Source organism: Hevea brasiliensis, chromosome 10 (assembly GCF_030052815.1).
Source record: "Hevea brasiliensis isolate MT/VB/25A 57/8 chromosome 10, ASM3005281v1, whole genome shotgun sequence".
Lineage (NCBI taxonomy): Eukaryota > Viridiplantae > Streptophyta > Magnoliopsida > Malpighiales > Euphorbiaceae > Hevea > Hevea brasiliensis.
In genome coordinates, this window is record NC_079502.1 from 4872252 (window position 1) to 4886159 (window position 13908).

The following is a 13908-nucleotide window of genomic DNA, read 5'->3' on the forward strand; positions in this document are numbered from 1 at the left end:
GAAGGACCCATGGATGACAAGGAGGCATTGGACCCCTTAGATTTTAAGTTTCTTTTAGTGGTATGGTGATATTTTTAGAAAAATTAATATTTTTTTTCCTATTGGTTATCAGATTTTGATTGATATTGAATTTCAGTATTTTAAAAATTTATTAATAATTATATATAAAAAAAATTATTAACCTATTGAAAGAAAAATATCAACTAGATTGTTACTGCATCTTCACCTCTTATTTTTTTATAAATTTTATTTTATTATTTTGACATTAATTAAAAATACTTTTATTTTAAATTACTAATATATTTTAAATTTAGTAATTTATATTATTAAATATTTATTTTATTTTTTAAATGAAAATGATTTTATTTAATTTTTAACAAGTTAATTTTATTTAAAAAAAGTGATTATTTTTATCACTGTATCCACTTTAATGTTTTCATTTTTATAGTTATAAAACAATTCTATAAAAAAAAAACTATCAATTATTGCATCAATTAATCTATTTAATCAACTCATAAGCAAGTGATTATTGAGTAACATAAGATTTATATAGAAATCCTTCCTTTTATTTCAGAATTATGACATAACGTAACATATCAGGTTACCCACCAAATATGAGAAAAAATAAAAAATAATTTAATTAAATTAATAGGTGATTTAACTATTTTGTTAATCACTGCATATAAAAGTTAAGAGATGGAGAATATATATATATATGGAGGAAAAAGAAGCAACCCTAATCATCTGAATGCAGGAAAGTTGGCAAGAGTACTCAAAGTTCACGAGCAAATATGGACAAAAAGACGGCTAAGATCATCTGGAAGGACCCACCCATATTTGCTTTGCCTGTCACAAAGCCAAAAAGGTCTTTCCTTTTATTTATATATTGGGATTTCTCCTTTCTCTTCTTTTATATACTTTCACATGTACACCAATTAAATTATAATAAAAGCATTCATATAGGAGAAAGCTGTGGCTTTTATGTCCTCAGATATAGGAGACCCATAAATGTTTTTATTTTTGTTTATTTATTTATTTTTATAAGGTACCACTGGGGATTAATTAATATGCCAATTTTATGATTTGTAAATAAGAAAAATGTATCTTTTATTAAATAGAAAAATATATTTTTCATATATTTTACTTTTAATATTTAAATTTTAATTAATATAAGTAAAAAAATAATTTTTTACCAATCAGAAGTTACCTAATTAGTCTTTTTATACATTTAAGGTACAGAGAATAAGGAGCTATCCTGTTCGAGCATCTCAATGTATCTCTCATAAGATTATTCACTTTTTTGGTGAGAAAGGAAGAGGATTATCCCTTATTATGTATCTGATCGATTATAACTAGTTTATTGCATGAAAAATTTTTACTTAAACCCATTTTATTATAAATTCAAGATATAAATATATGAAAATTATATATTTAATAGGTGGGTTTTGTGCAAAGAATAAGTTTATATAAAAAAAATCCTTGCCTGCATGACAGTTAACTCTCCTATAAACAAATAAATGTTCTACTTTGTGTTGTGATCTACCCACTGAACACCAAAAACTATTTATTTTTCCAACTAACTAAATTCAATTTAATTATATGTGTGTTATGATTTATTTTAACTTTATCTTCCAACTACAAGCTAGCTAGCTACCAGGATTCATTTGAATCACTTTTTTTTCCCATAATTTTTCTATAATTAATTAAGAGGTGCATGTGTGCCATCCATAAAAATATGATTCAAAGCTACAGCTAGCTTGTCAGTAACTAAATCCACATAGCAAGAATGAAATTATTATTTATTATGTATATGTACTAAATAGGAATTAATTATGTTAATAGAAGATTTGGCATATGCTAAACAGAAGCATCTTCCAAGGTTAAATGATATAATTTCAAGTAAATTAATTAATGCCACCATCCACTGCCAATCTTACATAATCTCCTTTGCATTATTTTCATTTCTGTCAGGATTTAAATCTTTAATCTCTTACTTTACATTCTAATCATTCCAGTGCTAAGGGTGGAATCAGTAGAACTGTGATCATCTCCAGGGCTGTAAGTTCCCGAGTTTGGTAGGATTGTAGATGGAGAGAATTTGTGTGGTGAGAAATCTGTAATCTTGAAGGAAAGGGACAAGAGGTAGGGGTCAAGAGGAAGGGGTCAAAGACTTGCAGATAAATGTTATTTTTTGTTATTTGAATTTTCGATATGTTTTCATGGGCCTGAATTGTGACTCAATTTGAAAGTTTCGCGTTGCGATCCGATTTTGGATAAAAAATGAGATCTGTAGTGGTAGTAGAGGGCACGAGCCAATATAAATATTATAATATTCTGCCATTTGTTATAGAATTGTGAGATATTCGAGAAACACACTACGTTTAGGATTTGAGAGTTCTGAGTGATAAATTCTGTGTTATTTTTATTCTCTTTTTTATATTGTGTAATTGTGTAATTTATATGTGTGTGCCTGTTATAACAAAAAACTTGTAGGGTGATGAAAATGAGGTGTGGAGTGGTCTCCAGCAAAGGGTGCTTCTGTAAATTTAATTGTGTCTGCAGAAACCAACAGAAAACTCTTGAGGCCATGAGCAAACCTGCAGAAACTAACAGAACTTGCCATTTCTTATACATGCAATTTTCTTGTAATTTTTTTCTTTAAAGAAAGTAAAAGAAATCTAGATGGAGATTAAGCATGTGACCTAAAACTAGAAAAAAAAAATTTCGAGTTGTTTTGTGTACTAATTTGTGGTTGGCTGGAAACCTGGAGGGACCCTTTCAGCTTCTATTATTTCAAGAACAGTACGAGTATTGTCCAAGCATAGAGCAAAACCAGGGGCGCATGAAGGTTTGCTTGCTGCTTTTAGCCACTGTCAGCTAGCATTTATGCAATTTGGAGTTATATGTATTCAATCATTTGTATTTTTTGCTCTTTTTTTTTTGAAAAATTAAAATAGATTTCCACAAAAACTCAAGAAAAATGATCTGATGATGTGAAATTCAAACTTTGATGAAAAATCAATTCATTAAAAAAAAAAAAAAAAGAAGAAAGATTCAAGAAATTAAAGAAAGAAAAAAGAAGTAGAAGAGGAGGAAATCAATGAAGAAAGTAAAGAAGCATTGCAGGCCTTAAAGTTTCAAGCCATGGTTTATGGGTAAAAAAGTGAAGCGGGACAAAGAACAAAACTGAAGTCCGTGAACGTTGCATGTGACCATCATAGAGCTGTTATAATCAGTGCCCCTTGACACCTTGTAGACCCACTCACGTGTGCCCTTTTGGCCTTTTAAATAATAAGATATCACAATACCCATAACAGAGAAAACAGGTAAATCGAGACAAGAATAAGGCAAGTGCAACATTGACATTGATTAGGAAACTTATACCTCATTTATGTCTTAGTTTATCTGTTTCATTCTCCATACTGATAAGCAAATACACATTATTCAAAGATAAGATTGTGTTAAGCATATATGAATTCTTTTGCTCAAATAAACATCTCATTCTTATGGATTTTAGGGAGAGTTGATATACGCAGCCTTACCCTTATTTTGTAGAGAGATTAATCTTTAAATTACAAATATATAATAATTTTGCTGTGACACCAAAGTCAACCTCTCCTGCTCAACAGTATAAGTTAATTGATTATTAATGCAGGGCATATTGGATGAGTTGCAAGAAACAACATATTGACATGTGCCATAAAGAAAGACCTAAATTAGTCCCAACCAGAATTCACAGAGAGGAAAAGCAGGTAATTAATTAAAGAGCCTAAAGAATGAACATTAATTACATAGCAATAGCATTATATATATATATATATATTCAAGTTTAGGTCTGCAATAGTCTCATAAGCTTTGGCCTGCTCTCTCTATATAAACTCAACCTTCACTTATTTTTGGCAGTTTCAAGAAGCTCTCTTGTTTCTCAAACTCGCTCTCTCTCTCTCTCTCTCTCTCTCTCATACATATCTACAGTAAAAATGGGTGCTTTTAGTTTTAGAAGCATTTCATTCATGCTCTTCATTGCTTTTCTAGTTTTTTCTTCAAGTTTTGATACTTGCATTGCTAGAAGAGGTAGGCATTGGAGGCAAAACAGAGGTACGTCTGCTTCTCTGTATAAGAAGAAAGGAAAAAGCCATGGCAGCAACAGCAATCACAACCACCATAATGGAGGATCAAAACCAAAACCACAACCTCCATCCCATCAAGCTCCATTGCCTACTGCTCCAAAGCCACCACTGCCATCACCAATCGAAGACTCTACAACCTTTAATGTGCTTGATTTTGGTGCCAAGGGAGATGGAAAGAGTGATGACACAAAGGTTTGCACTTCAATTCCCATTTATAATTTTATGCTTAAATGTTTTTCAACTACTTCTAGAAATAAGAAATTTGAAAGAAACGTTGATTGTTACATAATAATTAACTAGGACAACTGTTTCATTTCATGCAAATTCTTTTATGTTTGGTGCACAAGTTAGTCTCTTTTGCTTCAGCCTAATGATAGGACTATGCACAAAGAGTAGCTTTCTCTATCCCATTAACCCAATCACTTTCTAGTGGCTCGAGTTTGAGACAACAAATTAGAATTTGGCACTTCAGCCATTAGATTGCTCTTTCAGAAGGGCATCGCCCAGCCTAATGCCCAACATAGCCCCATTGAAAATTTCATTGGCAAAGGCCACACCACAGAGAAATTCTCCTTGTCATGACATGCATGTCAGATTCACCTGCCCTTATTTCACATGTAAACAAAATATTTCTTCATATTCCTCAAACAACATGATTTTAACTAAAAATCCATGTAACTCACAAGCAATGCAATTAAGTACCACCAGAAGCACATTTCCATCCAGAGATGCATAGCTCTCACATTTCACATTATAATAATTCAACAAGCAAAGAGCATTAAGGCCATAAGCACCGAATTTAGATCTCGTGAGCTTGGAAGAAGGTAGAACACATATTTAGACCTTACCATAATATTATTATAAAACAATTTGATTTCTGCCAGGTTTAGAAAGCTTGCACGTGAAAACAAGAGAAACCTAACAAGCAAATAGCATACAAACAAAAAGACAACAGAAGCACAAAACTAACTCAAGGTGGGGTCCACTCAACCAACACACACCCCCCTTCCCTACACACACGCGCGCGCGTACAACACACACACACAAATCTCGTTACAGCAGTTTATTCATGGTCCCGACAATAATTGTGTACAGTGAGGCACAAACCAACACCAAAACCAACCGTAATTCTCCGCATATAGTTATTGTTACCTAGTAAAGTATGGTGTGCTATGGTGCATCGCAGGCATTCCAAGCCGCATGGGCAGCTGCTTGTAAGGTGGAGGCATCAACGATGCTCGTTCCAGCAGAATATGTATTCCTTGTGGGACCTGTTTCTTTCTCAGGTCCATACTGTGAAGCAAACATTGTATTTCAGGTAAAAGTGACAAACACATTAATAAGATGTTGCATTCTAATCTGTGACTGTGTTGCTCGAAATCAGATGCAACTGTTCGACACATCCATGTCTGTTTTAAATGTTTGATACGTGTCCCACATAGGTATGCTATCATAAAGTGAAGGGTTGAAGCAACAAGAATTCTAGCAACATACAGATGAAAACTACAGTAATGCACTCAAAACTGATAAACTGATTAGTTGAATTTTTTTTTAGTTGTATGGCACAATTATTGCTCCAACAAACTCCAATGTTTGGGGAAAAGGTCTTCTGTGGTGGATTGAATTCACAAAGCTTAAAGGAATTACAATTCAGGGAACGGGCACCATCGATGGGAGTGGCTCAGTATGGTGGCAGGATTACCCATTTGATGATCCTGTAGATGATGAGACAAAACTCATTATCCCACTAAACAACACAGTAGAAGAACACCCACCAATTCCGGTAATTACCTTTAAGTTTGTAATTCAGCTGTATCTCTCTGTATTATATGCATCTGATAATGCTTCTTTGCGAAATTGTGTGGCAGATAAGAAATGAATTCAGTAAGAAAATGCCAAGCATTAAGCCTACAGTAAGGACCATTCAATGACTATGAAGATTTCTATTTTAGCTCAAAACCCTTCAGTCCCATAACACAATTGGCTTGATTTCTTTTTATAGGCACTAAGATTTTATGGAAGTATCGATACAACAGTCACGGGCATTACAATTCAAAACAGTCCCCAATGCCACCTCAAGTTTGACAACTGCATGGGAGTGGTGGTACACGATATAAACATCTCATCACCTGGTGACAGTCCTAACACGGATGGAATCCACCTGCAGAATTCCAAAGATGTGCTACTTCACAGTAGTAATCTTGCCTGTGGTAATTATGTTACTTGCAGATCAAGAATATCAAATACCATGCTTAATTAGACAATGTGGGCAACTGGGTTAGCTTAAATATTGACAAACTAGAATAAGACCTGCAAAGTTAAAACTTGGAAACGTTGATACCACTCTTGCAATTACAGACAGCAAAGGTAGATTAGATATCTGGGATAGAATTCTGATACACAAAGGCAGAACCTTATCCTTCTAGTTGAACTGTTTGGTCAAACCTTCAGCAACCACAAGTTATTTGACATGTAGTGGCCAACAATCTCTGACATGTTGAATAATGTAGCCATCAGTCATTTGACATGTGTCATACTCTAAATCATCATTGGGATCCAGTATAGGATTAGGTTGAACCATAAAGACAACAAGAACACATCTTTCTTGCACCCCTCGTGCTTTCTTTTGTCCTCATCAGCAAATACTCTTTCTCTGCTTGTCCACTTCTCTAAGTGAAGGTCTGAAAAGTTTTAGCATAACATAGCAACGAATGCTAAACAAGTTCAAATGTCAAGTTCCTACTGAAACAAGCCTTACAAACTGGAAATGAATGAATCACATGAGAATATCAGATTGCAAATATATAGATAAAAAATAATATTGATCCTAAAGGCAATTAGTCTGCAATAGATATTGAACATAGAAGGATGTCCATGTCAGATTTATGATGATATTAAAAATCAAAATGCCCTGATTTATGCAGGAGATGATTGCGTTTCTATACAGACTGGATGCACAAATGTATACGTACACAATGTGAATTGTGGACCAGGACATGGAATCAGCATTGGAAGTCTGGGAAAGGATAATACCAGAGCCTGTGTCTCCAACATCACTGTTCGAGATGTCATTATGCACAATACAATGACTGGTGTCAGAATTAAGACATGGCAGGTATTCATACCATCTGTGCTCCCATTTCATTCAAAATTTGTTGAGTTAAATTGGCATTTACAAACCAAAAGACTTTCAATCCCACGCATGAGACTAACCAAGAATGACAGACCATACAATTGAAATGTGAAAGTGAATATGATCTCCACTTTAATAAGGTTTTTAACTTTTACAATTCATTTCCAAGCAATTTCAAACATTCTGAATACCCTATTTTAATCAAAAGTTTTGGAATCTGATAAAATTTCAAAGAAGATCAAATTTTGAGAAGATGACTTCGCTCTCTTGAAAATGGAATAAATGTTCTAACTGAAACTTTGAGCACAGCCAAAGCTTCAACAGCTCAATATGATGTTTTATCTTGTTTATGCGTAACATCCCCAAGTTCACACTTCAAACTAATGCCAGAAAACTAAAATTTTATCAATCTGAAATGTTTTTGCTTAGTAAATGAATCATAGACTTTCCAACTCAACCTTGTTGCTAGTAGTGCTCCTCACACTTTATTTCAAAAATTGCACTTGCAGGGTGGATCGGGCTCTGTACAGGGAGTACTGTTCTCAAACATTCAAGTTTCTGAGGTTCAACTTCCAATTGTGATTGACCAATTCTATTGTGACAAAAGCACATGCAAAAACCAAACTTCAGCTGTGGCTCTATCAGGAATAAACTATGAAAAAATCAGAGGGACATACACAGTAAAACCTGTACACTTTGCTTGCAGTGATGCCCTGCCATGTATAGATGTAAGCCTAACTACCATAGAACTAAAACCACAGCAAGAACACTATCACATGTATGATCCTTTCTGTTGGCAAACTTTTGGAGAGTTGAATACTCCTACTACACCTCCAATTAACTGTCTACAGATTGGTAAGCCATCAAGCAACCGGCCTCAGTCAGATCATGATGCCTGCTGAGCTTTGCCCATTTAATTTACGGTGTATTGACTTGTGTGGTCGGCATGATTTCCTGACCCCTATCACACCATTAGCTTATTAGGCAAAGGATTTATATTTAGGCAGTCCTTTTTTAAAGGAATTCTTCTTTAGCAGGATTACACTGAATCACATTGTGTGAGTATACGAGTAGTATTACAAGCTACAGTCCCATAGTAGAGTATAAGGTAGTCTTGTTCCCTATAATGGATTGTTTAGCTGTGAGAAAGTATACTGAGTGCTTGATTGCTGGATGTACAATAAATAAATTATCATCAATGGAAATTTGAAATTTCAATTCAATATGACACTTACCATAGAGTAACATCAAGAGGAAAAAATGTCCATGGAGAACTAACATGTATGGCTGAAACAAGCTTCAGGAACCATCCAACATTAACAAGCAAATAAATTTGATCAGCAATGACCAGAGGGTAGGGAACATACCTGCACAATCAGAAAAGAAATCAATGTTAACAATTCAGAAAACTTTTCTGCCAAAACTCATCCATATTCACTCTATTCAGACACCCCCAACTTAAAGGGTTCCTTCATAATAAATCATTTGCAACAAAAGGATTCTCACACGATCATGCATGATTTCTATTTCTTTTAAAATGGATTATTTTTTCATGTTAAGAGAATATAACTCTTTTAATCCAATCATGAGAATTGATAAGAAAGAAATCAATTGAATTGAATTCTTGCAAAATTATAGTTTCCAAATGGGGGTTTATGTTAGATTCAACTGATTTTGCTCGCCATCAACCATTCAACCCAGCACCATACTCTTCTTTATCCTTCTTTATTCAGGCCCATGCCCGGCCCACTAGTGATATTGTCCGCTCTTGGCTGAAGCCCTCATGGTTTTAAAACGCGTCTCTAGAAACACCCGCTTATGGGACTCAGCGTCCTCGCTGAGGTTTGCCCCACCATCGCTCAAGGTTGCACCTAATACCACAAATGTAATGGTCCCACTCACTAGTGATATTGTCCGCTCTGGGCCGAAGCCCTCACGGTTTTAAAACGCGTCACTAGGGGTTACGAACGGCCAACTTATAATCCCAGCACCTCTCCCGGGTTTTGACGATGTGGGATTTGACTAGGGTGTTACACATCTGCCTAAGAGCAGTATCACACTAATTAAAAGAATGGATAGTAATGAAACAGATTTAAATATACACTTGAATGGTATAAAATTGTACTCAAATTTGCACAAATGACTCGGCAATTATGCTTCATTCAAATCTATGCAGATCCCAAAGCAAAGATAGATAGAACTGCTTCTGTCTGCACTACAAAATGCTTCTACAAAGACGAAATTACATAGATCCAACTTTAATAAACGCTTTGTCCACTTTAAAATCTGATTGTTCACCAAGCACTTCTAGAGCTGTTGATATACTAGCCTAGACTCATCCCATTTGAACTATCTATAGTTTAAACAGAAATTTTTATCGGATTCAACTTTAATGCAACGACTCAATACATCATAAACCCACAAAACTCAACGATTCAAGTATTTTACTTACAAGAGATGCGAATTTCTTCCTCTTCTTTCCCAAATCAGTTTTTACACAAGCTATGATCTTCAAGGCAAGAGCAAGCGCCACTCACAGAAACGGAGCCACTTCGCGCCGTTTTCGCTTACCTTTCCTTTTATCCACACGACGTCGTTTCTTCAAAGCTATGCATGTAGCCTTATCTTATCTGAAATCTTATAATCTTAAGAAAGTGCCAACCGCCATTTTCAACGTCTCCAATCCGAGACACCAATGAAGAACGCTCCTTTTGGACTTCAAACTCAGACCCTTATTGAAAAATCTCTAGAGCCATACTCAACACTAGCACATTTCCGGATAGCTCGTTTAATTCCAATGGCGAAAGTCTCCGAGAACGAGCTAGACAGTGTGAGAAGGAGGGTGGCCTCTGTTTCCAACCATCTTACCCCAGTTCCTTTCTCCAATTATGTCTCGATTGGATTATCCAACACTTCAATGAACGATAGCTATCACAGGATACATGGGGAAGTCTCGACAGAGCAAGTCGTTTGGAGAAATACCCATGATGGGTCCGAGCAGTTCACTGACATTATATATGACAAAGCTGTTGGCGAAGGGATTGCAAAGGTTTTGCTTTTGTTAATGCTTGATGGGAATTCTGCTTAGTTCTGCAGAGAGAAGAAGTCATAGTACATAGAACTGCAATTTCTGATGTGGGTTTCTCTTGTTTTTATGTGATTTTTGTAGATTACCATTAATAGGCCAGAAAGAAGGAATGCGTTTCGGCCACAGACGATTAAGGAGCTAATTCGCGCATTTAACGATGCTAGGAACGATGCTTCTGTTGGAGTTATTATTCTAACTGGGAAGGTATTTTTCTTTGTTCACTATAAAATTACTAAATCTCTCATTTAGCATGGGAAGAGAAATCTATAACTAATGGAGTTTTAACAATGTGAATGCAACTGTGAAACATCTTGGTTTTCTTGGTGTTAATTGCTATATATGGAGGCTTGCATTCATTTGTTCTTATGAAAAAATTTTGTTGTAGGGAACTAAGGCCTTTTGCAGTGGCGGCGACCAGTCATTAAGAACCGCAGATGGTTATGCTGATCCTAATGATATGGGTCGTCTCAATGTTTTGGACTTGCAGGTACTGGTGACTAGTGCGTCACTCCATGGTTTAAACTAAGCTTGCTCTGGATCTTGCTTGCTGTGTTGATGTGTGCATATATAAAAGACTACACATTCGTGGTCTGTAATGCGTCATTTCCATTTCTAACTGCAGTTCAAATGATGATTCACTATCAAATTTCGGCCTCTTTAGCAACATCGAGGTCTTTCTTATGAGAACTACTACTATTTTGGCCTTAATTGGGTACTAAAAACACCGAATTGAAATGTTTATGGCTCAATATAACATGGCTTCAGTTAGAGGGCTTAATAGGAAAACTTGAAAATGCCAGTAGCTCTTCAACGGGTTTTTACTATATTAAGGCATGATTTTGGTTATGCTGTTTTTCACCTTCAGTCATTTTGTAATTGTCATAACTTATTTGGTTTAATCATCATGCAGGTACAGATTCGGCGTCTTCCAAAACCAGTAATAGCAATGGTATACACTTCTTATTCCTGCATGGATTGTCTCATTGAAAGCTTGAAATTTGCTGAAACTATGATTACAAAACTGTATGGTCCAAATGCTATATCTTTTATTCATTATATTTTAAGATTCACATTTCCTTTAACAGAATTGCAATGTAAGCATAGTTTAGATTCATCATATATTCGAGTGCATTACATAATTCAATACAATACTCAGGTTGCAGGTTATGCAGTAGGAGGGGGACATGTACTGCACATGGTTTGTGATCTCACAATTGCAGCAGACAATGCTATATTTGGCCAAACTGGTCCAAAGGTAACTGTCTCACCCACCATTTTATCAAGTTATCTTATATTTGTTTCGATTCTCTGCTAAAGCCTAAAGGAAAAAAAGCATTGCGAGGTACACAGAAGATATCGGTCAGTTCACCAGGTTGGTACTGTCTTCTTTTCATGATATGAGGGCAGGAGCGCGCAAAGTAAACATACACATTAACTGTTATACGTTGCTTCACTTTCTTCGAACTACTGAGACCTCATTAATGTCTGCTTTATTCTTCCGGTTTATACAGATAATGCTGTTATAATATTGATATTGCAGTACTATTGTTTCTGTGATATTCCAGGTTGGAAGCTTTGATGCTGGTTATGGAAGTTCCATCATGTCCCGTTTGGTAAGCACCTAAGCATCCTAGTTTTTAATTTGACAGGACACTTGCACCAGATTAAATTTAATTATAGCCCATTTTCATGGTTTTCCTGGGGAGTTCCTTCTTTCCTACTTCTAGTATTTGCCTTGCAATTAAGTGGAAGATTTTCTTGAGCAGAGTCCATATAATATTTTCATTGCTGAGTAATTCTATAACATGAATTTTGGTTAAACAGGTTGGACCCAAAAAGGCATGCGAGATGTGGTTTCTAGCAAGGTTCTATACAGCTTCTGAAGCAGAGCAAATGGGCCTGGTCAACACTGTTGTGCCTGTGAGTTCACTTTTTCTTCTTTTTTTACAAAAACTGAATAAATTAAATGCAAAAACTAAATAATAAAATATAAAAAGTGAATGAAACATATAAAAATTATATAATGAAAAAGTGACATACTACATAACTACATCACTATTATATAGTGAGTCGCTATTCTCCCTGCTAATTTCACTCAATATTTTGCTGGTGAATGTCTGATTTCTAGTAATGCATAACAACTTCTTTTCCAGTTAGAAAATCTAGAGCAAGAAACAGTGAAATGGTGTCGACAGATACTAAGGAATAGCCCAACTGCAATTCGTGTACTCAAGTCAGCTCTTAATGCAGTTGACGATGGCCATGCTGGACTCCAGGTACCTTAAAAAAACTTTGCTGGTCTGGGGTCTCCAAGCTATTTTAACCCAGCAGCTGTATACTCCTGCCCACATAATTCTCATTTTTATTGTTCACATCATCCAAACAGAATAAGCTCTATGATATGTGGTGCTTCCTTCTCCTTTTCCATTTGCACTCATAAAAAATTATTTCTCATCCATGCAGGAACTTGCTGGAAATGCTACACTTTTATTCTATGGCACTGAGGAAGGCAACGAAGGGAAGACAGCATATATGCAACGTAGACGCCCAGATTTCTCAAGATTTCCTCGACGGCCTTAATGTCTATCATTACTGTTGTCATGTAGATTATTTCCCACATTGGTGGAGATGAATTTTTTAATAAAGAGTATTGATAGCTTTCTTTCCTATCGATGCACTTCTGGGTTGATCAGCTTCCCTTTCAACAATGAGAGATGGATATTGAAGAAACTATCCACCAGTCGCCCAGATTGTTGTTCCATCGAGATTGCTAGTTGTAATATATAAATATGTTTCAGGTTGACATCATTGTATTCCTTCATCATCAGATAGCATCTGTAGGATATGGATAAAATAAAGAAAAATGATTATAATGAAGAAACGGGTCATGATCATGGGTAAAAAAGTGTTTGTTTCTTTTTTGCTAAATCAACTCCAATCAGCTTCAATCTAAGCAACTTGAGTTTTAGTTTTTTAATCTTAAAGAGAGATTTTGGCACTTGAAAATTGATTTAGCTGCATTTTGAATGCCTAGTATCAATGGACCGTAATATCTTTTTGGGTTTAAAAAAAGGTCATGATTTTCAATGTGGAGAGTAGTTATATACGTATCAATCATAACATATTCATAATTGAAAAATCTAGTATATATAATAGATAATTTGACTGTTATTAAAAGACTACGATGACTGTCAAATTTAGTAAATATTATTGAGAGTGGTTTACTAACTATGAAAAGTTACATCACAATTCTCGATCTATTTAAGTGACAAAGCTCAAGAAAAATATAAAAGATTCTTGTTCACTCTTTTAAAGTAAATAGACGATCAATTTATATAGATAAAATTCATAGACATTTCTTATATTTTCATTGCATATATCACCCTTCAATTCAATAGTTGAATGAATAATAAGAGTCTTTATAGTAAATTTCCTCCTAGTTTTATTTTTAATTTTGAAAATTTTACTTCGGAAGCTTGATTGACCTTGGCAAATAATAAAATAATTAAAAAATATATTTCTAATAAAAAATACAATATATAATTTATTGCAAATCA

At 34.9% G+C, this 13908-nt stretch overlaps 2 protein-coding genes and 1 long non-coding RNA gene across 3 annotated transcripts; 2 read left to right on the plus strand and 1 right to left on the minus strand.

Annotated features, from left to right (window-relative positions):
* The first annotated feature begins 3809 nt into the window (after nucleotides 1-3809).
* Nucleotides 3810-8486, plus strand: LOC131169708 (polygalacturonase At1g48100-like). Its single transcript, XM_058128984.1, has 7 exons — nucleotides 3810-4322; nucleotides 5317-5448; nucleotides 5686-5913; nucleotides 5999-6043; nucleotides 6133-6340; nucleotides 7055-7245; nucleotides 7773-8486. The coding sequence occupies exons 1-7, from the start codon at nucleotides 3981-3983 to the stop codon at nucleotides 8163-8165; spliced, it is 1539 nt and encodes a 512-aa protein (XP_057984967.1). The 5' UTR covers nucleotides 3810-3980; the 3' UTR covers nucleotides 8166-8486.
* On the minus strand, nucleotides 6397-9811 carry LOC110631638 (uncharacterized). Its single transcript, XR_002490547.2, has 3 exons — nucleotides 9716-9811; nucleotides 8499-8630; nucleotides 6397-6811 (listed from the first exon to the last, which is right to left on the minus strand). It is a non-coding gene; the product is annotated as an uncharacterized LOC110631638 (long non-coding RNA).
* Nucleotides 9812-9934: 123 nt separating this feature from the next.
* On the plus strand, nucleotides 9935-13249 carry LOC131169473 (1,4-dihydroxy-2-naphthoyl-CoA synthase, peroxisomal-like). Its single transcript, XM_058128701.1, has 9 exons — nucleotides 9935-10312; nucleotides 10433-10555; nucleotides 10737-10838; nucleotides 11262-11300; nucleotides 11508-11606; nucleotides 11917-11964; nucleotides 12176-12271; nucleotides 12505-12627; nucleotides 12815-13249. Exons 1-9 carry the CDS (start codon nucleotides 9959-9961, stop codon nucleotides 12929-12931), a joined length of 1101 nt encoding a protein of 366 aa, XP_057984684.1. The 5' UTR covers nucleotides 9935-9958; the 3' UTR covers nucleotides 12932-13249.
* The last annotated feature ends 659 nt before the right edge of the window (nucleotides 13250-13908 follow it).